This window comes from Colletes latitarsis, chromosome 8 (genome assembly GCF_051014445.1).
Source record: "Colletes latitarsis isolate SP2378_abdomen chromosome 8, iyColLati1, whole genome shotgun sequence".
Classification (NCBI taxonomy): Eukaryota; Metazoa; Arthropoda; class Insecta; order Hymenoptera; family Colletidae; genus Colletes; species Colletes latitarsis.
The window spans coordinates 13,591,311-13,615,748 of NC_135141.1; the positions used below are offsets into that span (position 1 = coordinate 13,591,311).

Genomic DNA, 24,438 nt, shown 5'->3' on the forward strand with positions numbered 1-24,438 from the left:
TAATTCTTTGTAGAATCCCTTGAATTCTTTCTGAACATGGTAAATTGTTGTATGCTGCCATCTAGTGGATTGAAAAGTAGGTTTCGTTACGTTCGTTCTCAATAACTTTGCCGACTGAGAAGAATACGAGCATGGACGAGGTATACGAGCAGATGTTGCATCCACTATACAGGGTGTTCGGCCACCCCTGGGAAAAATTTCAATGGGAGCCAAAATACGACGAAAATCAAGAATATCAATTTATTGATGAAGGCTTCGTTAAACAGTTATTAACGTTTAAAGTTCCGACAGTACTGAATTTTTTTCTCGAAAATGCGCAAGATTTCGGGAGTATGTCTATTAACCAAAAATTATTGTAATAGACTCCTGTAAGCGAAAATAATTTTTCCAAAAGGATTGGAAATTTTTTTTTCCGTCGAAAAATTTCACAACTTTTCGAATTTTTTTCTCGAAAGTGGGTAGGATTTCGGGAGTATATATAATGACCAAAAATGATTGTAATTGACCCCCGCAACCGAAAATAATTTTTTCAGAATTAATTAAAAATTTTTTTTTTCATCGAAAAATTTAGGCACGCCCTTGTCAATTTTTCTTAAAAATTCCTTCTTCATTTTTAGTAATTTTATTTGACGCCCTACAGAAAAGTTGTCTAATACTTCTTTGTAGGTACCCATGAGCTCTACTTCGGGAAAAAGTTTCATTGAAATATATTCACAATTATAGGAGTTATGGCTGTTTGAAAATTGCACCATTTTTATGGGGTTTTTCTAACTTTACGGGGTCAAGGAACAATGTTTTCAATACTATTAGAATTCCTACATATTCTTCGCCAACATATGCGTTGTTTGCCGTTTGAAACATTAAAATCCTTTAATCCATTCAGAAGTTATGACGTTTTAAAAATAAGCAATCAAGTGACATTTCGGGCCTGAAATTATATTTTCAATAAAGAATTTTTTTCTCGAAAATGGTTAGGATTTCGGGGGTATGTCTATTAACCAAAAATGATTGTCATTGAGCCCTGCAGCTAAAAATATTTTTTTCAGAACGATTTGAAAATTTTCTTTTTGCCAAAAAATTTGGGAACCTACCTCCTGTCGATTTTTCTTAAAAATTAGTTTTCATTTTTAATCATTTTGTTTCACGCCCTACAGAAAAGTTGTGTAATACTTTTTTGTAGGTGCCTATGGACTCTACTTCAGAAAAAAGTTTCGTTGAAATATATTCACTATTATAGGAGTTATGGCTGTTTGAAAATTGGACCATTTTTATGGGGGTTTTCTAACATTATGGGACCAAGGAACAACCTTTCCAATATTTTTATAATTGTTACATATTCTACACTAAAATACGCGGCATTTGGCTGTTTGAACATTCAAATCGTCCAATCCATTCAGAAGTTATGGTGTTTTAAAGATTCGCATGACATTTACGGGAAGCATTTTTGACCTGAAATTATATTTTCAATAAGGAATTTTTTCCTCGAGAATGGTTAGGATTTCGGGGATATGTCTATTAACCAAAATTGATTGTCATTGGCCCCTGCAGCTAAAAATATTTTTTTCAGAACGATTTGAAAATTTTTTTTTTGCCAAAAAATTTGGGCACCTACCCCCTATCGTTTTTTCTTCAAAATTCGTTTTTGATTTCTAATAATTTTGTTTGACGCCCTACCAAAAAGTTGTCTAATACTTTTTTGTAGGTATCTATGAACTCTCCTCCACAAAAAAGTTTCATTGAAATATATTCACTATTGTACGAGTTATGGCTGTTTGAAAATTGGACCATTTTTAAGGGGTTTTTCTAACTTTACGAGGTCAAGGAACATCTTTTTCAATACTATTAGAATACCTACATATTTTTCACCAAAATTCGCGCAGTTTGCTTTTTTAACTATTAAAATCGTCCAATCCGTTCAGAAATTATGACGTTTTAAAGATTCGCATGAAAATTCGGTCAGACATTTCTGGCCAGAAATTATATTTTCGGTAAGGAATTTTTTTCTCGAAACTGAGTAGGATTTCGGGGGTATGTCTGTTGACCAAAAATGCTTGCAATTGGCCCCTGCAATTAAAAATAATTTTTCCAAGATGATTCGAAAGTCTTTTTTTTCACTCAAGACTTTCAGCACTTAGTCGAATTTTTTTCTGGAAAGTGGGTAGGATTTCGGGGGTATATACAATGACCAAAAATGATTGTAATTGACCCCCGCAACCGAAAATAATTTTTTCAGAATTAATGAAAAATTTTTTTTTTCGTCGAAAAATTTAGGCACCTACCTCTGTTGATTTTCCTTAAAAATTCTTTTTTGATTTTTAATAATTTCGCTTGACGTACTACAGAAAAGTTGTCTAATACTTTTTGTAGGTACCCATGAGCTCTACTTCGGAAAAAAGTTTTATTGAAATATATTCACAATGATAGGATTTATGGCTGTTTGAAAATTGGACCATTTTTATGGGGTTTGTCTCATTTTGCGGGGTCAAGGAACAACTTTTCGAATATTTTTGCGATTTGTACTTATTTTCCACCAAAATACGCGTAGTTTGCTTTATTAAACATTAAAATCGTCCAATCCGTTCAGAAATTATGACGTTTTAAAGATTCGCATGAAAATTCGGTCAGACATTTCTGGCCAGAAATTAGATTTTCGGTAAGGAATTTTTTTCTCGAAACTGAGTAGGATTTAGGTGGTATGTCTGTTGACTAAAAATGATTGTGATAGACCCCCGCAACCGAAAATAATTTTTCCAGACCGATTTGAAATTTTTGAATTTAATTGTTAATAACTTTTTAACAAAGCCTCTATTAACAAATTGGTATTCTTGATTTTCGTGTTATTTTGGCCTCTAGAGTCCCCCATTAAAATTTTTCCCAGGGGTGGCCGAACACCCTGTATTTTTTCGAGCCATTTCTTTGGGGCACTAGACTCTGGAACCCCATTGTCGTTTTCGTGTCACTCGCAACGTTACCAACAGGTTATAGAAATGAGACAGGAAATGAAATTACAGGAAATCTTTTGTTTTTTAACGGAACAAAAGTTATATGGTCCAGAATTGGGCATCAATCTTTTGAATATACACTGATTTATTTATAATAAATATGGCACAGAACGAAAAAGATGCAACTACAACGTTATCGATTACACAACCAAAAACAATATACAAGCGCACAAACGATAAACGTCTCGAGCGGTTACTTCGCTCGAGCGGGGTGACTTCGAATATCTTAACACAATCGACTAATTTCATTGGAGTATCATTATTTATAATTTTAAAATGAAGACAATTTACCAGTACTATTTTATTCTTTTATTTCTTAAATTCGTGGGTAAATATATGGGGTTTTCGTTAGTACAAAATGTATTAAATATCGCAATTATTAAATTGAAGGATAGATACGAAGCGGATACCGAGCAAAGAATGTAATAAACAACATGATTGTTTTATTTCCGAGGAGTTATTCACTTTCATAACACCTACAATAGTGAATATATTTGAATGAAACTATTTTTCCGAAGTAAAGCTCATGGGTACCTACAAAAAACTATTAGACAACTTTTCTATAGGGCGTCAAACAGAATTACTAAAAATGAAAAAGAAATTTTTAAGAAAAATCGACAGGTGCTGAAATTATTCGGCGAAATTGAAAAGTTTCAGATCACACTGGAAAAATTATTTTCGATGGCAGGGGTCAATGACAATCATTTTTGGTCAATAGACATACACCCGAAATCCTAACCATTCACGAGACAAAAATTACTTACCGAAAATATAATTTCAGGCCAGAAATGTCACTCGATTGCTTATTTTTAAAACGACATAACTTCTGGACGGATTAAAGGATTTTAATGTTTCAAGCGGCAAATAACGCGTATTTTGTCGAAGAATATGTAGGAATTCTAATAGTATTGAGAAAGTTGTTTCTTGACTCCGTAAAGTTAGAAGAACCCTATAAAAATGGTCCAATTTTCAAGCAGCCATAATTCGTACAATAGTGAATATATTTCAATGAAACTTTTTTGTGGAGTAGAGTTCATGGATACCTACAAAAAAGTATTAGACAACTTTTTGGTAGAGCGTGGAACAAAATTATTAAAAATCAAAAACGAATTTTGAAGAAAAATCGACCAGTGGTAGATGCCTAAATTTTTTGGCGAAAAAAGAAATTTTCATATCGTTCTGAAAAAAATATTTTTAGCTGCAGGGGTTAATGACAATCATTTTTGGTTAATAGATATACCCCCGAAATCTTACGCACTTCCAAGGAAAAAAATTCTTTATCGAAAATCTAATGTGAGGCCAGAAATGCTTCCCTGAAATTTCATGCATATCTTTAAAACGTCATAACTTCTGAACAGATTGAAGGATTTTAATGTTTAAAAAAGCAATCAACGCACATTTTAGTAGAGAATATGTAGAAATTCAAAAAATATTGGAAAAGTTGCTCGTTGATCCCGTGAAATGTCAAAAACCCCATAAAAGTGGTCCAATTTTTAAACGGCCATAACTCCTACAATAGTAAAGGTATCTCATTGAAATTTTTTTCTGAAGCAGAGCCCATGGGCACCTACAAAAGAGTACTAAACAACTTTTCTGTAGGACGTCAAGTGAAATTATTAAAAATCAAAAACGAATTTTTAAGAAAAATCGACAGGGAGTAGGTGCCTAAATTTTTCGACGGAAAAAAAAGATTTCAAATTGTTCTGAAAAAAATATTATTAGCTGTGGGGGTCTATTACAATCATTATTGGTGAATGGACATACCCCCGAAATCCTGCGTATTTTCGAGAAAAAAATTCAATACGGGCGGAACTTTGAATGTTAATAACTTTTTAACGAAGTCTCCATCGACAAATTGGTATTCTTGATTTTCGTCTTATTTTGGCCTCTAGAATCCTCTATTAAAATTTTTCCCAGGGGTGGCCGAACACCCTGTATGTGTATATGTATCGGTGTCCGTCGATGTGCTGCTGCCTGCAAAACAGTGAAAAACGGCGATCTCATATCAATGCGTCGGAGGTAACACGGATAGACACGACAAACAGAATTCAATGAATTAGTTCCGACAGTTTTTCGAAAATATCTCGAAAACTAAGGCTAGCTGCGGTTATATGTATAGGAAAAAGTTGTTCAAAATTCTGAGTTCTACAGCATATTGAAATTTCATCAAAATCGGTCAGGAGGAACCTAATCTCAATACACTAGTGCTTCTTCGTTAGATTATTTTTGATTCTCATTAATTCATCAAAGATTCTAGAGTATTGTCAAAGACGAGGTATACGAGTAGATTTTTCACCCAATATATTTTTTTTTGATTCATTTTTATAGGGTCTCGAAATCCCATTACCATTTTCGCGTCATTCGCAACGTTACCGACAGATTCAGAAATGAATTTTAATCCCCTCCATAGTCAACTCACATGTATTTACGCACACGTTACAACTGTTTGCCCTATCAACACTAATTCAGTGAATAGTTTCTCAACTGACCGCCATCTATGAGAAGAGGACGCTACGATCAGCTCCGAATTTTCAGGTCGGTATGGCAGTCAGACTGGGCCACTTTCAGTCCATAAGGCGAAAGGTCTACTCGTATACCTCGTCTGTGCTTGAAACGAAGAGCTCGCTCGAAAACCACTGGTTCTTTTTACCTGGTCGGCATTTCAGTTCGCGTGGCAGCAACTTCTATAAGATGCATAGTCTATCTTGTACCTCGTCCGTGGTGGGGGTCTCGCATGCTGTGATTCGGTTTACGACACCAGCAGTCGCCACCGGTCTTACTTGAAACTTGCAACGAGTCTGCCATGACAGGTATCGGTGTCACGCGAGTGCGACGTTGAACTTTCATCTATTATTGATTGTGTCTTTTTGATAAGGAGAACGATTCAATGGGCTAGGCTGTTACACGCCCTCGAGGACTCGCGTGTGACCGTTTAGCAAACGAACGATGGCATTGTCGTTCTGAAATAGTGTCTTGTCGTATACAAATTGCACGCGTCCTAAGCACGCTTGCTCCGTTCTGGTGAATGTGATAGGGTGACTGTATCGTGACGTGCATTTAACGCTGCGCTGGCTGTCAGTTTCGTTGTACATTGAAAATTACGTTCCACCTTCATCCGCGTAAATATATTGATATTTTTAACAATTTGCTCGATTCGGGTGTAAAGGATCAACCACCCACGTCGTTACCGATGTACAAGGATCGTTCCCGAGATTTTGCATTTGTTTACAAGCAGAATTTCATTAGTGGACAACAGCACCAGCAGAAGGTGCAGTGAAAAGTGACATGTAGATACTCCGTGCTCTCTCAATGTTATCTACATAATCGGTTCGATGGACAGTGTCGTGTTATGCGTGTGGGGTCGACTGAAGTACGCGGCTGCGCGTGAAGTGTGTAGGTGCGAGCAACCAAGAGGGGAGATCGCGCGTTATCTCTTTCTCGCCTTCGACTCGACATTTCCACCGCGAATGAAAAAATGTTTAACTTTATAAAGAAGGCCACGGAAAAGGACGACAAGGAGAAGAGGAAGCGCGAAAAGAAGGAACGAAAAGATGTCAAGAAACGAGACCGAAGTAGCATGTCTGCCGAAGAATTACTACGTTTAGACGAAGTACGTATTTTCTTTCGTTTACTTTCTCACCGTTCATTCATCAAGTTTTCTTATTGTTATCGTTTCTAATATATACCAGATACGATGTTGCACAAATATAATTTAGTAACTTTCGTTCACTTATTAACACTAGATTTACGGACTGAGACAATTTCACTCATTTAGAATTTTGTTGCTATATACCATGGGAAAAATTTTAATGGGAGATTCTAGAGGCCAAAATAAGACGAAAATCAAGAATATCAATTTCTTCACTGAGGTTTCGTTAAGAAGTTATTAACGTTTAAAGTTCCGATCGTACTGAATTTTTTTCTACAAAGTGGGTAGGATTTCGGGGGTAGGTCTATTCACCAAAAATTATTGTAATTTACCCCCGCAACCGAAAATAATTTTTCCAGAACGATTTGAAGTTTTTTAATTTTGTCGAAAAGTTTCTCCACCTACTTGAATTTTTTTCTTGGAAGTACGTAGAATTTCGAGGGTATGTGTAATGATAAAAAATGATTGTAATTGCCCCCTGTAACTAAATATAATTTTTCTAGTGTGGTTTGAAATTTTTTAATTTCGTCTAAAAATTTCAATACCTACTCGAATTTTTTTCTCGAAATTGGGTAGGATTTCGAGGGTATGAGTGTTCACCAAAAATGATTGTAATTGACCCCTCTAACTGATAATAATTTTTCCAGAACGATTTGAAATTTTTTTTCCCCCGTCGAAAAAATTTTACACCTCGAATTTTTTTCTCGAAAGTGGATAGGATTTCGGAGGTATGTGTATTCACCAAAAATGATTGTATTTGACCCCCATAGCTAAATATAATTTTTTTCGTACGATTTCAAAAATTCTATTTTTGCCGAAAAAATTAGGCACCTTTTCGAATTTTTTTTACGAAAGTGGGTAGGATTTCGAGGTTATGTCTAATGACCAAAAATGATTGTAATTGACACCCGGAATTGCAAATAATTTTTCCAGAACGATTTGAAGTTTTTTAATTTTGTCGAAAAGTTTTTCCACCTTCTTGAATTTTTTTCTTGGAAGTACGTAGAATTTCGAGGGTATGTTTATTCACCAAAAATGATTGTAATTGACCCCCACAGGTAACAATAATTTTTCCAGAACGATTTGAAATTTTTTTTCCCCCGTCGAAAAAATTTCACACCTCGAATTTTTTTCTCGAAAGTGGATAGGATTTCGGAGGTATGTGTATTCACCAAAAATGATTGTATTTGACCCCCCTATCTAAATATAATTTTTTTCGTACGATTTCAAAAATTCTATTTTTGCCGAAAAAATTAGGCACCTTTTCGAATTTTTTTTACGAAAGTGGGTAGGATTTCGAGGTTATGTCTAATGACCAAAAATGATTGTAATTGACACCCGGAATTGCAAATAATTTTTCCAAAATGATTTGAAATTTTTTTGTTTCGCCGAAAAATTTCAGCAGCTACCCCCTGTCGATTTTTCTTAAACATTCGTTTTTCATTTTTAATAAATTTGGTCGTCGCGGAACAGAAAAGTTGTTTAATACTTTTTTGTAGGTATCCATGAACTCTAGTTCCCCCCAAAATTTCAATGAAATATATTCACTATTGTAAGAGTTATGACTGTTTCACCAAAAATTATTGTCATTGACCCCCTGGAACCGAAAATAACTCTTTTATAACGATCTGAAATTTTTTTTTTTTCGTCGAAAAATTTAGGCACCTAATTAGATTTTCGGTAAAGAATTTTTTTCTAGAAAGTGCGTACGATTTCGAAGATATGTGTATTCACCAAAAATGATTGTAATTGACTCCTCTAACTGAAAATAATTTTTCCAGAACGATTTGAAATTTTATTTTTTCGTCGAATTTAGGCATCTAATAAGATTTTCGGTAAGGAATTTTTTTCTCGAAAGCGCGTAGGATTTCGAGGGTATGTGTAATGATAAAAAATGATTGTAATTGCCCCCTGTAACTAAATATAATTTTTCTAGTGTGGTTTGAAATTTTTTAATTTCGTCTAAAAATTTCAATACCTACTGGAATTTTTTTCTCGAAATTGGGTAGGATTTCAGAGGTATGTCTATTCACCAAAAATGATTGTAATTGGCCCCCACAAATGAAAATAATTTTTTTAGAACGACTTGAAATTTTTTTTTTTCGTCGAAAAATTGAGGCACCTAATTAGATTTTCTGTAAGGAATTTTTTTCTCGAAAGCGCGTAGGATTTCGGGGGTATGTGTAATGATAAAAAATGATTGTAATTGCCCCCTGTAACTAAATATAATTTTTCTAGTGTGGTTTGAAATTTTTTAATTTCGTCTAAAAATTTCAATACATACTGGAATTTTTTTCTCGAAATTGGGTAGGATTTCAGAGGTATGTCTATTCACCAAAAATGATTGTAATTGGCCCCCACAAATGAAAATAATTTTTTTAGAACGACTTGAAATTTTTTTTTTCCGTCGAAAAATTTAGGCACCTAATTAGATTTTCGGTAAAGAATTTTTTTCTAGAAAGTGCGTACGATTTCGAAGGTATGTGTATTAACCAAAAATGATTGTAATTGACCCCTCTAACTGAAAATAATTTTTCCAGAACGATTTGAGATTTTTTTTTTTCGTCGAATTTAGGCACCTAATTAGATTTTTAGTAAGGAATTTTTTTCTCAAACATGCGCAGGATTTCGGGGGTATGTCTATTCACCGAAAATGATTGTAATTGCCCCCTGTAACTAAATATAATTTTTCTAGTGTGGTTTGAAATTTTTTAATTTCGTCTAAAAATTTCAATACCTACTGGAATTTTTTTCTCGAAATTGGGTAGGATTTCGAGGGTATGAGTGTTCACCAAAAGTGATTGTAATTGACCCCCCTAACTGAAAATAATTTTTCCAGAAATATTTGAAATTTTTTTGTTTAACCGAAAAATTTAGGCACCCACCCCCTGTCGATTTTCCTTAAAATTTCGTTTTTGATTTTTAATAATTTCGCTTGACGTCCTAGAGAAAAGTTGTTTAATACTTTTTTGTAGGTATCCATGAACTCTAGTTCCCCCCAAAATTTCAATGAAATATATTCACTATTGTAAGAGTTATGACTGTTTCACCAAAAATTATTGTCATTGACCCCTGGAACTGAAAATAATTTTTTTAGGACGATTTGAAATTTTTCTTTTTCCGACGAAAAATTTAGGCATCTAATAAGATTTTCGGTAAGGAATTTTTTTCTCAAAAGTGCGTACGATTTCGAAGGTATGTGTATTCACCAAAAATGATTGTAATTGACCCCTCTAACTGAAAATAACTTTTCCAGAACGATTTGAAATTTTATTTTTTCGTCGAAAAATTTCACACCTTCTCGATTTTTTTTCTAGAAAGTGGGTAGGATTTCGGGGGTATGTTTATACACCAACAATGATTATAATTGACCCCCACAACTGAAAATAATTTTTCCAGAATAATTTGAAATTTTTTTTTTTTCGTCGAAAAATTTGGGCGTCTAATAACATTTTCCGTAAGGAATTTTTTTCTCGAAAGCGCGTAGGATTTCGGGGGTATGTGTAATGATAAAAAATGATTGTAATTGCCCCCTGTAACTAAATATAATTTTTCTAGTGTGGTTTAAAATTTTTTAATTTCGTCTAAAAATTTCAATACCTACTCGAATTTTTTTCTCGAAATTCGGTAGGATTTCGGAGGTATGTGTATTTACCAAAAATGATTGTAATTAAGCCCCACAACTGAAAATAATTTTTCCAGAATGATTTGAAATTTTCTTTTCGTCGAATTTAGGCACCTAATTAGATTTTCAGTAAGGAATTTTTTTCTTGAAAGTGCGTAGGATTTCGAGGGTATGTCTATTCACCAAAAATGATTGTAATTGACCCCTCTAACTGAAAATAATTTTTCCAGAAATATTTGAAATTTTTCAATTTCGTCGAAAAATTTAGGCACCTACCCCCTGTCGATTTTTCCGAAAACTTCCTTTTTCATTTTTAGTAATTTTGTTTGACGCCCTACAGAAAAGTTGTCAAATACTTTTTTGTAGGTACCCATAAACTCTACTTCACAAAAAAGTTTCATTGAAATATATTCACTATTATAGGAGTTATGGCTGTTTGAAAATTGGACCATTTTTATGGTGTTTTTCTAACATTACGGTGCCAAGGAACAACCTTTTGCAATATTTTTATAATTGTTACATATTCTACACTAAAATTCGCAGCATTTGGCTTTTTGAACATTAAAATCGTCCAATTTGTTCAAAAGTTATGGTGTTTTAAAGATTCGCATTTTACGAGAAGCATTTTTGGCCTGAAATTATATTTTCTGTTAGGATATGAATTTATAATCCGTGCCGCGTGATTGTGTTAAGTGAAGTGATTTCATTAGTAACCAAAGTGTTACTGATTGTCTGTTATTATTCGAGTTGTCATGATTGACATGATTTGTAATATATTGAATTTGAATTAATATATATAATATTTATTTAACTCTAAAATTTTCGGTAAGGAATTTTTTTTCTCGAAAATGATTAGGATTTCGAGGGTATGTCTATTGACCAAAAATAATTATAATTGGTCCCTGCAATCAAAAATAATGTTTTTAGAACGATTTAAAATTTTTTAATTTTGTTGGAAAATTGCACACCTTCTCGAATTTTTTTCTCCAAACTGGGTAGGATTTCCGGGGTATATCTATTCATCAACAATGATTATAATCGACCCTTGCAATCGGAAATAATTTTTTTAGAACGATTTGAAAAATTTTTTTTTCGCCGAAAAGTTTAGGCGCCTACCCCTGTCGATTTTTCTTAAAAATTAGTTTTCCATTTTTGATAATTTTAATTGACGCCCTACAGAAAAGTTGTCTAATACTTTTCTGTAGGTACCTATGGGCTCTACTTCAGAAAAAAGTTTCATTGAAATATATTCACTATTGTAGGAGTTATGGCTGTTTGAAAATTGGACCATTTTTATGGAGTTTTCCTCATTTTGTGGAGTCAAGGACCAAGTTCTCCAATATTTTTACGATTTGTACATATTCTACACTAAAATACGCGTCGTTTGCTTTTTTAAACATTAAAATTGTCCAATCCGTTCAGAAGTTATGACGTTTTAAAAATTCAAATGAAAATTCGGGCAGATATTTCTGGCCAGAAATTATATTTTCGGTAAACAATTTTTTTCTCGAAAATGCGTAGGATTTCGGTGGTATGTCTATTCACCAAAAATAATTGTAATTGACCCCTGCAACTGAAAATAATTTTTCCAAAACGATTTGAAATTTTTTTTTTCGGTCGAAAAATTTTCCACACCTTTTCGAATTTTTTTCTAGAAAGTGGGTAAGATTCTGGGGATATGTCTATTCACCAAAAATGATTGTAATTGACCACCGCAATCGAAAATAATTTTTTCAGAATTAATTAAAAATTTTTTTTTTCGTCGAAAAATTTAGTCATCTACCCCCTGTCGATTTTTCTTAAAAATTCCTTTTTCATTTTTAGTAATTTTAATTGACGCCCTACAGAAAAGTTGTCTAATACTTTTTTGTAGGTACCCATGCGCTCTACTTCAGAAAAAATTTTCATTGTAATATATTCACTATTGTAGGAATTATGGCTGTTTGAAAATTGGACCATTTTTATGGGGTTTTCCTCATTTTAGGGGGTCAAGAAACAACTTTTCGTATATTTTTAGAATTTCTACATATTCTACACTAAAATACACGTCGTTTGCTTTTTTAAACATTAAAATCGCCCGATCCGTCCAGAAGTTATGGTGTTTTAAAGATTCGCATGACGGGAAGCACTTCTGGCCTAAAATTATATTTTCGGTAAGGAATTTTTTCCTCGAAACTAGGTAGGATTTCGAGGGTATGTGTAATGACCAAAAATTATTGTACTTGACCCCCGCAACCGAAAATAATTTTTTTAAACTCATTTGAAATTTTTTAATTTTGTCGAAAGATGTCTCACCTTCTCGAATTTTTTTCTCGAAAGTGGGTAAGATTTCAGGGGTATGTCTATTCACCGAAAATGATTATAATTGACCCCTGCAACCGAAAATAATTTTTCTAGAACGATTTGAAACTTTTCAATTTCGCCGAAAAATTTAGGTACCTACCCCCTGTCGATTTTTCTTAAAAATTCGTTTTTGATTTTTAATAATTTCGTTTGACGTCCTACAGAAAAGTTGTTTAACATTTTTTTGTAGGTACCCATGGGCTCTACTTCAGAAAAAAGTTTCATTGAAATATATTCGCTATTGTAAGAATTATGGCTGTTTGAAAGTTTGATCATTTTCATGTGGTTTTTCTAACTTTACGGGGTCAAGGAACAACTTTTCGAATATTTTTATAATTTCAACATATTCTACACTAAAATACGCGTCGTTTGCTTTTTTATACATTAAAATCGTCCGATCCGTTCAGAAGTTATGGTGTTTTAAAGATTCGCATGAAATTTACGGGAAGCATTTCTGGCCTCATATTATGTTTTTGGTAAAGAATTTTTTTTCTCGAAAATGGTTAGGATTTCGAGGGTATGTCTATTGACCAAAAATGATTATAATTGACCCCTGCAACCGATAATAATTTTTTCAGAACGATTTGAAACTTTTTAATTTAATTATTAATAACTTTTTAACAAAGCGTCCATTAAGAAATTGGTATTCTTGATTTTCGTCTTATTTTGGCCTCTAGAATTTCCCATTAAAATTTTTCCCAGGGGTGGTCTAACATCCTGTATTATAAGCAGGTAAATTAAGATTTTAAAGACTTGAGTAATACCTTTACCTGTTACGATACCTCTAAAAATGGCGACACTAGATAAAATATTTCTTCGTACGGCCCTGACTATGGTCTAAAGCCCTTAGCTGCTCGTATTTCTGTCAATTGATTTGTTTCGGGAGCTGAAACGTGTAAACTTTGACACCCACTCGAGTTTACGACCTCGCTATATTGTGGCCCGGACTATACATGAAAATCCACGTTAGTGCCATTAGTCTATCTGTTGGACGTGGATTAGGGTTTAGTTGAGGTATGGTTGTGTAACTATAAGCGTAACTATTACCGTTTATTATAACTATACAGGTGAATACGATACATAACGCACATGGTGGATAACACAACAAAAAACACATCGCCCGAACGGAAGACGAATGACGAGAGAGACACACACATACAAACGTACAGACACACTCACTCGCACATGGCGGGCAATACGAGTTTCTATCTCAACACTATCTAAATTAACTGTGGAATGTAACAGTAACAGTATGTTCTTAATGTTTCATAAAACATGCCCAAGAACATTGAAAAATCAAAATCTCCATGGTCGAGCATCGAGGAATAAGATTTTCATTGTTAAAGTTAATAGAGTGAAGAGATTAGCATTTACGAAGAACTACTAAACTTAAACTAATAAAAAAGACTGGAATTAAGAAACGTAGAATCGATTGGAACGCACAGTGGAGGCTCTGGGATGGTTTAGGGCTACGTGACAGCAATCCAGAGTGGATAATCTTATCTCCGTCAATGATATCGTGAACAAGATTAAATATAAAAATATTTGATAAGAAAACTTGCAAATAAGTGCAACGAAACTGTAGGCTCTCACTAAGTTCGCGAAGCCGTTTTATTTAGTAAATAGAAAGTTCGGTACTATTTACACACTTGAATTTATTTACAATATTTACGTTGGTGCTAACAGTTTAATTTCAATGTCCCTGGTTTAATTCTAATGGTACAGTCCGTATGGTGTTCTTTCTTATTCTGGTTCTAAAAATTCATGTCCCGCGTTTTTAAACCTATTCCAAAATAGGTGGAGATTTGGAATCGCCTGTCCATCCCTCGTGGGCTAGTCCTCAGATATTCAAATTCCCACCCACCGAGGGTGGTGCAGGGGTAGGTGTTCGCGGTCCCAAGGACAGCTATGGTCCCGAAGGATGGTCCCTTTACGGCGTTATGGTACGGCAATTTGTATTGTACCAAAAAGTTGCCAAAGTGCTTATTAAGGGGGGAACCTCATGTAAAATGAAATTTTTGAGCATTTTTTTTTTTTTTGCTTAAATTGATAGGAAAGGGTCTAGCCGAATAAGCATGGTAAAAGTGCCCCCAAACCAAATTGAACGGGGTTAATACCACTCGATAGGTGGTTCGAAGAAACCCCTTTTCCCAAAGTTTCAATCCGGTATCTCTACTACAGGGGTAATTACGGGGTGAAAATCATTTTTTCAATATCTCCCGTTCTACTCAATTAAAGATTATGAAAAAAATCATGGTTATTCTATCGATTGATGTACCTGTTTGAGAATTTTTTCAGAATTTTTGGATGCAAATTCGATTTTTAAAAAATTCGAAAATATTTTAACCATCGATTTTTTGTCGAAGTTATCAAGTGACCACATTTCTTTTTATACAGTATAAAGCTCTCAAAAGAATTAGTAATCCCTAATTTTTTCAGATTTTTCGAAGGGGTAGAACGTAGTGAAAAAAATAAAAAATGATTAAAAAATAGTGAAAAAGCTTTATATTGTCTCAATTATTTACGTGACCATGCTCATATTTTTACAGCTATAGCGTAACATTATGACTATTGATGCGTAATTTTTTCAGATTTTTTGGAAAAGTGCATTATTGTTAAATAAATATGAGTATTAAATATAAGTATTATTAATATTATAATATATATTATATAATTAATTATTATATATATTATATTATTAATATTATAATATATATTATATATATTATAATATTAATTTTATATATTATATACACAAGGATGCTGTACCAAAATGATCAGCGCATCGCGTCGCGCCGTAGTTGTTCTAATCAACACGAGTCCAGTATCACAGGTACATATTTGAAACTACATCTAGTGACCAGTTAAGAAAGTATGTAAACAAATATATTTTAATTATATCTATTTTAAAAGCTAGTGCGGCCTTTTTTGGTATGAAGAAGTAGGAAATATGAATTCATATTTATTTAACAATAATGCACTTTTCCAAAAAATCTGAAAAAATTACGCATTAATAGTCATAATGTTACGCTATAGCTGTAAAAATGTGAGCATGGTCACGTAAGTAATTGAGACAATATAAAGCTTTTTCACTATTTTTTAATCATTTTTTATTTTTTTGACTACGTTCCACCCCTTCGAAAAATCTGAAAAAATTGGGGATTACTAATTCTTTTGAGAGCTTTATACTGTATAAAAACAAATGTGGTCACTTGATAACTTCGACAAAAAATCGACGGTTAAAATATTTTCGAATTTTTTAAAAATCGAATTTGCATCCAAAAATTCTGAAAAAATTCTCAAACATGTACATCAATCGATAGAATAACCATGATTTTTTTCATAATCTTTAATTGAGTAGAACGGGAGATATTAAGGATAAACCAAAAAATGATTTTCACCCCGTAATTACCCCTGTAGTAGAGATACTGGATTGAAACTTTGGGAAAAGGGGTTTCTTCGAACCACCTATCGAGTGGTATTAACCCCGTTCAATTTGGTTTGGGGGCACTTTTACCATGCGTATTCGGCTGGACCCTTTTCTTAGGAATACGATAAAAAAATTAGAAACTGATCAGAGATTTCCTTGTACCTTATTTTAAAAATAAAGTAAATAGTTGTATTGAGCGCAGCGCCTCGGGTAGTCGAATGCTCGTCGGACACTTGGTCTTATGGTTGTATAAGCGATCACCGCAGTCGGGCGACGGATGTTTAGGTTTTAGAGATATGAGGTGTCGATTTCGGAAAGAGAGGAGAGCGAAATCTCCCCGAAGAGAAGCGAGCGTTCTGCTGGCGGTCGAATAAAGACTTTTACGAAAGAAGCAGCTCGGAACGCTCAGAACGCTTAGAAACAGACATTGAAGAAATATAGAAGTAACTACAAGAGACCGTGTAATCAACAGTGAAAATGAGTCGATAAGTGCAAAATCATCTGTGTTCAACAAATGAAAAACTGCAGCACGACAACTGTTCTCCTGGTACCGATTCGTGGTATAAGTGGTGCGTTGCATAGGCCTTGGGACAAGAATTTGTCCATCCACCTCCATTACACGAAGATGTGCAAAAACATATTCGTCCAATTTACAAAGATTTCTCACGAGATGATTTGTTGGAGAGATGTTTAGGTGGCCATACACAAACTGCTAACGAGAGCTTTAACGCCATCATTTGGCGTTTAGCTCCTAAGCATTTCAATTGTCGCATAAAAATTATTGAAATAACTGCTTTTTTGGCTGCCGGCATATTCAACGAAGGATTTTCGTTCGTCCTTCAAATAATGCAAGAGCTCAGTATAGTAATTGGACAGCAGAGTAAAACATTCATTGATCGTGAAAATAAACGCCGTATTAAACAGCAGTAGCGCCGCAGTCTTCATTGCACAAAAGAGGCTCACGCTTCTCTAAAAGAAGAAAAAATGGCTAAATCACAACTTTTCGAAGAAGAGGAAGATCTGTTCCATGGCCCTGGTATTAGATTAGTAAAAAACCACGGTAAATTGAAATGAATTACGAATTTTTCACGATTTTTCTGTTACTCAAACTTTAAACGCGTTTTTCTCGAAACGCAAAATTTCGCACGCCGTGCAACAGAGCTCAAAAACTAATCACTCGATCTTTATGAAACTTGGCACAAATATTCTATAAATAATTGGCCTCAGCATGACGAGCTCCGATTTTTTATTTTTGTATTTAAAACCCTGATATTAACAATTATTCATAACAAAAAAATCCTTTTTTTCTTCAAAACTTCGCCATTTTTGCAATTTTGCAAATTTTAACAAAAGAAAAACGTCATGCTGAGCGTTCTTCCATAAACTAAAGAATCCATCTTAATTTTTTGGTTTCGGATCATTTTTGAAACCTGTACGCTGCACGGCGCATTTACAAAATGCCATTTTCAAGCCGCCATTGTACCGTCCTTATTAACAATTACGGCTTAAAAAAAATACTCATGTTACATTATAATATCAATAAATGATACCTAAAATTTTAAATCAATCTGTGCATTAGATTTTTCACAAAAAATTCTTGAAAAACAGGCCATTTACATGAGGTTCCCCCCTTAAGTGACTAGCATGCCCCATCTCGGCTTCGCCCGAGATGGTAGCGTTACACAACAGATACCAGGCGCTTTTTCGTTCCATTTTTTGGCTAAGCAATGGCGACAAGTATGATCCATCGCTCCTACTTTAACTTCTCGTAAATTAAGATAGTCAATTCCTGGATCATATTTGAAAGCAAACCTTACGGTAATTATTACTTTTATGAGCCCATGATTAACAACATTCCGCGTTGCTCGGCGTGTAGATTTCCTACGTCGAGCAGAAACGGATAATCTTGATAAGTTTGATCGCATTCGTGGCTTAGTAACATCAAAATCAAAACAGACTTCAAAAGAGACTGTAGATAAATTTGCAAAAGCAATTTAAGATTTCTCTCGCGAGGAAGCGCTCGAGAAGCTTCGCCACCTGGCGGTAACATCGCGGTACTGCTACGGGCGAGGTATCGCGCGGGCCGAATATGCGCATGCGCGCGCAAGTAGACTGTCGTATACAGGAATCACGTGGTCTGCCAAACAGTCGTACACATGAAATCTTTGCATATAAATTACATGTTAATAACACGCTTCTGAGACATGCTACATAGCCTATGTCCGCCCTAGAGTATGCAGGCATAACGTGTCAAAATTTGAGGAAGATCGGTTCAATAGGTCTTGAGTTTTACGTGAACATAAAAATCGGCTCTCGCTCTCGCGGCGGTCGCGGTATGGGTAGTCTCATATTTTCCCGAATTTTCATGTTTCCGAGCAACTTTTCCAATTTTTTTTAATGTAAAAACCTGATTCGGACTACAACGAACATTTAAAAAAAAGAAATTAGCCAGATCGGTTCAGCCGTTCTCCCGTGATGTCGTGACCAACGAACAGCATTTGAGTTTTATTATATTTTAACAAATGAGGTGTACGCTAAATTGATATATTATTCACTAACTGTGGTCCGTTAATAAATGTTGGGAATTCCTAACAGAAACTGAATCTGCAAGACGATTATTATTTACAGTAAGACAATAACTCGAAACATACCGTTCGCGTTGTTCATGAGTGGATACTTTAACAGGTTTTCTATTTTTTATTTACACCCCCTTAGAGTCCAAATGTAAATTATACAGGGTGTTCGACCATCCCTGGGAAAACTTTTAACGAATCCTAGAGACCAAAATAAGACGAAAATCAAGAATATCAATTTGTTGATTGAGACTTCATTTAAAAGTTATTAACGTTCCAAGTTACGTCCGTTTTGAATTTTTTTTCTCGAAAATATGCAGGTTTTCGGGGGTATGTCTATTCACCAAAAATGATTGTCATTGACCCCTGCAGCTAAAAATATTTTTTTCAGAACGATTTGAAAATTTTTTTCACGCAAAAAAATTTGGGCACCTATCCCCTGACGATTTTTCTTAAAAATTCGTTTTTGATTTTTAATAATTTTGTTTCACGCTCTACCAAAAAGTTGTCTAATACTTTTTTGTAGGTATCCACGAACTCTACTCCACAAAAAAGTTTCATTGAAATATATTCACTATTGTAGGAGTTATGGCTGTTTGAAAATTGGACCATTTTTATAGGGTTCTTCTAACTTTACGGGGTCAAGGAACAACTTTCTCATTACTATTAGAATTCCTATATATTCTTCACCAAAATACGCGTTGTTTGCCGTTTGAAACATTAAAATTTTCCAATCAGTTTGGAAGTTATGACGTTTCAAAAATAAGCAATCGAGTGACATTTCTGGCCTGAAATTATATTTTCGGTAAGGAATTTTTTTCTCGAGAACGGTTAGGATTTCGGGGGTATGTCTATTGACCAAAAATTATTGTCATTGACCCCTGCAGCTAAAAATATTTTTTCCAGAACGACTTGAAAATTTTTTTTACGCCAAAAAATTTGGGCACCTATCCCCTGACTATTTTTTTCAAAATTCGTTTTTGATTTTTAATAATTTTGTTTGACGCTCTACCAAAAAGTTATCTAATACTTTTTTGTAGGAATCCAAGAACTCTACTCCACAAAAAAGTTTCATTGAAATATACTCACTATTATACGAGTTATGGCTGTTTGAAAATTGGACCATTTTTATGGGGTTCTTCTAACTTTACGGGGTCAAGGAACAAGTTTCTCAATACTATTAGAATTTCTACATATTTTTCACCAAAATACGCGTTATTTGCCGTTTGAAACATTAAAATTCTCCAATCAGTTCGGAAGTTATGACGTTTCAAAAATAAGCAATCGAGTGACATTTCTGGCTTGAAATTATATTTTCGGTAAGGAATTTTTTTCTCGAGAATGGTTAGGATTTCCGGGGTATGTCTATTGACCAAAAATGGTTGTATTTGACTCCAAAACCTAGATATAATTTTTTTACAACGATTCGAAATTTTTTTTTTTACGCGTCTTACCTTCTGTCGATTTTTCTTAAATATTGCTTTTTCATTTTTAATAAATTTGTTTGACGCTTTACAGGAAAGTTGTTTAATACTTTTTTGTAGGTATCCATGAACTCTACTCCACAAAAAAGTTTCATTGAAATATACTCACTATTGTAGGAGTTATGGCTGCTTGAAAATTGGACCATTTTTATGGGGTTCTTCTAACTTTACGGGGTCAAGGAACAACTTTCTCATTACTATTAGAATTCCTATATATTTTTCACCAAAATACGCGTTGTTTGCCGTTTGAAACATTAAAATCCTTGAATCCGTTCGGAAGTTATGACGTTTTAAAAATAAGCAATCGAGTGACATTTCTGGCCTGAAATTATATTTTCGGTAAGGAATTTTTTTCTCGAGAATGGTTAGGATTTCGGGGGTGTGTTTATTGATCAAAAATGATTGTTCTTGATCCCTGCCATCGAAAATTATTTTTTCAGAATGAGTTTAAAACTTTTAATTAATTTTTGAATTACTGTTTAATGAAGCCTCATTCGAGAAATCGAAATTCTTGATTTTCGTCTTATTTTGTCCTCTAGAATCTCCCATTAAAATTTTTCCCACGTGTGGCCGAACACCCTGTATAAAGTAATAAATCTATTGTAACATAGGATATTTGGACAATAAAATATCCATAGCTTTACTGCTAATAAGTTTCAAGGTTGCTTTTAAATTAAGGAAATAAGCTTAGAATAAATAATTGAATATTTTTTTTTTATTAAGCATTTGAAACCATATGTACAGGTTTATACAGGGTGTTCGACCACCCCTGGGAAAAATTTTAATGGGAGATTCTAGAGGCCAAAATAAGACGAAAATCAAGAATATCAATTTCTTGACTGCAGCTTCGTTAAAAAGTTATTAACAATTAAATTCAAAAATTTCAAATCATTCAAAAAAAATTATTTTCGGTTGCGGGGGTCAATTACAATCATTTTTGGTCATTACACATACCCCCGAAATCCTACGCACTTTCGAGAAAAAAATTCTTTACCGAAAATCTAATGTGAGGTCAGAAAAGCTTCCATTCATGCATATCTTTAAAACGTCGTAACTTCTGAACGAATTACACGATTTTAATGTTTAAAAAAGCAGACAACGCGTATTTTAATGTAGAATATGTAGAAATTCTAAAAATATCCGAAAAGTTCTTCCTTGACCCCCTAAAATGAGAAAAACCCCATACAAATGGTTCAATTTTCAAACAGCCATAACTCCTACAATTGTGAATATATTTCAACGAAACTTTTTTCTGAAGTAGAGTTCATGTGTGCCTTCAAAAAAGTATTAAACAACTTTTCTATAGAGCGTCAACAAATTTATTAAGAATGAAAAACAAATTTTTAAGAAACATTGTCAGGGGGTAGGTGCCTAAATTCGGCGAAAATAGAGATTTCAAATCGTTCTGGAAAAATTATTTTCAGTTACGGGGGTCAATTACAATAATTTTTGGTGAATACACATACCTCTGAAATCCTACCCACTTTCGAGAAAAAAATCGAGTAGGTACTGAAATTTATAGACGAAATTAAAAACTTTCAAATCATATTAAAAAAATTATAATTAGTTACAGGGGTCAAATACAATCATTTTTGGTCATTATACATACCCTCGAAATCCAACGCATTTTCGCGAAAACAATTCTTTACCGAAAATCTAATGTGAGGCCAGAAATGCTTCCCTGAAATTTCATGCGTATATTTAAAACGTCATAATTTCTGAACGGATTATACGATCTTAATGTTTAAAAAAGCAAACGACGCGTATTTCAATGTAGAATATGTAGAAATTCTAAAAATATTCGAAAAGTTGTTCCTTGACCCCCTAAAATCAGAAAAACCCCATAGAAATGGTCAGTTTTCAAACAGCCATAACTCCTACAATTGTGAATATATTTCAATGAAACTTTTTTCTGATGTAGAGCTCATGGGTGCCTTTAAAAAAGTATTAGACATATTTTTTGGAGAGCGTCAACCAAATTTATTAAGAATGAAAAACAAATTTTTAAGAAAAATCGACAGGGGGTAGGTGCCTAAATTGTTCGGCGAAAAAAAAATTTCAAATCATTTTGAAAAAATTATTTTCGGTTGCGGGGGTCAATTATAATCATTTTTTATCATTAGACATACCATCGAAATCCTATCTACTTTCGAGACAAAAATTCGAGGTGTGAAATTTTTTGACGGGGGAAAAAAAATTTCAAATCACACTAAAAAAATTATATTTAGTTTCAGGGGGCAATTACAGTAATTTTTGGTGAATAGACATACCCCCGAAATCCTGCGCATGTTTGAGAAAAAAATTCAGTACTGGTGAAACGTTAAACGTTAATAACTTTTTAACGAAGCCTCCATAAACAAATTGGTATTCTTGATTTTCGTCTTATTTTGGCCTCTAGAATCCCCCATTAAAATTTTTCCCAGGGATGGCCGAACACCCTATATAGTAATGTTGCTTGTCTGTGGAGTATGAAAACTCAGCTTGTTATGTTCCTGAAAACGCACTCGTTCAATGGTTGAGAATTACCATGTAAGGTAATAAAACTGGGCCGGTTACTCACACATGGCATGAGTCAACCCAACCCCTATCCTGGGGGTGAGTGGTAGATAATCGTGCCAACGCCCAAGCCACCAAACGTTTCCACATATAGGATAGGATGTTCGTAACAACGTCGATCGAACTGATATGCTATTCGAAAGAATAGCCTATACTATGTTAGTATTCGGAATCATTGAAATCGGTTAGGTTTGTACTTTTAGGTTTACCTGTTGTACCTGAAAAACAGCAGATAAGCGACAGCCACTTTTAGAGTTAAATAAATATTATATTTATTAATCCAAATTCCATATAATACAAATCATGTGAATCATGCTAACAATAACACTTTGGTTACTAATGAAATTACTTCACTTTATACAATTACGCGGCACGGATTATAAATTCATTTCCTAACAGCCACGAACTTACGCTGCCAAGGAAGCATACGTATAGGCACAATTCAATTATGCAAAGCAAAAGTTTATTGCGAAAATCTCGACAACTATTAAATACCCGAATCTACCATTTTATATTTGAGATCCGTAGTTCTTTCCTTTCCCCATTTCGCTACGAATTTTATATCGATCAGTCTCTGGAGCTTTTCGGAAGTAAAGCTTACAATAATAATTAACAATTTATTTTTTTTATTTAGTTATATAATACATAATGAAAATAATATAAATAATATACAGGGTGTTCGACCATCCTTGGGAAAAATTTTAATGGGGGATTCTAGTGGCTAAAATAAGACTAAAATCAAGAATACTAATTTGTTGATGGAGGCTTCGTTAAATAGCTATTAACATTTAAAGTTCCGCCCGTTCTGAATTTTTTTCTCGAAAATGTGCAGGATTTCGGGGGTATGTCTATTGACCATAAATGATTGTAATTGACCCCTGCAACTGAATATAATTTTTCCGCGGATGATTCGATTTTTTTAAATTTTATTTTTTAATAACTTTTTAACGAAGCCTCCATCAACAAATTGATATTCTTGATTTTCGTCTTATTTTTGTCTGTAGAATCTCCCATTAAAATTTTTCCCAGGTGTGGCCGAACACCCTATTTAACTAAACGTCATCGGGATTGTCATGTTTCATCTTATTTTAACCAGAAAAATATGAAGAGCATGTGTTGGAACCCCGGGGACCGAGAGTTGAAAAGAATTACTTGTATTTAATACAACTGCTTTATTAATTCGCTATACCGTTCACTCTCGCTATCATTCAAACTCTGGCACACTTCTTTCAACCGCTTACCGTTCCTCTCATCTTCTATCTCTCTCGCACTCGTTCTGCCATGCTCTCTGTCCTCATCCTCACCAATCATACAATCGTTTACAAACATTTCATCTTCCGCGCTTTTCGATTCGCTCAATCATACACACTCGTGCGCACCTAATTGCGCGTCGTTTCGCGGCTGACGCGCGGTTCGATGCCACACATGTTTAAAAAAAATGCATTAAAAATAAATAAAAAGTAAAAGATAAAAATGTGGACCGTTTGAAATAGCCGCGAAATTGTACGAATGCGAAGTTGAGCGAATGAGACGAGTGTGAACGAGAGAGAGAGAGAATGTGTATACAGGGTGGGGCAGTAACTATTAGCACCTCAGATATCTTGGAAACTATAAGTTTCACAGAAATGTTTGCTAAAGTAAATTGCACAGTACGAAGGGCGCTATTGGATGGCGATAATAGTTTTTTTGCAGCTGGAGGTACTTCGGACATTTCAAGGTCACATCCATTTTTTTTAATGGATCGGTATGTTTTTGCTTCCGTATCACGATAGAGGA

At 34.0% G+C, this 24,438-nt stretch overlaps 1 protein-coding gene across 2 annotated transcripts in view; it reads left to right on the plus strand.

Annotated features, from left to right (window-relative positions):
• The first annotated feature begins 5,787 nt into the window (after nt 1–5,787).
• LOC143344899 (unconventional myosin-XVIIIa) overlaps nt 5,788–24,438 on the plus strand; it is a 256,926-nt gene continuing 238,275 nt past the window's right edge. For both annotated transcript variants that reach the window (XM_076771483.1, XM_076771484.1), the window contains exon 1: nt 5,788–6,612. In XM_076771483.1, the coding sequence (XP_076627598.1) occupies nt 6,478–6,612 (135 nt within the window). In that variant the 5' untranslated portion in view covers nt 5,788–6,477. The remainder of the gene's footprint in view (nt 6,613–24,438) is intronic.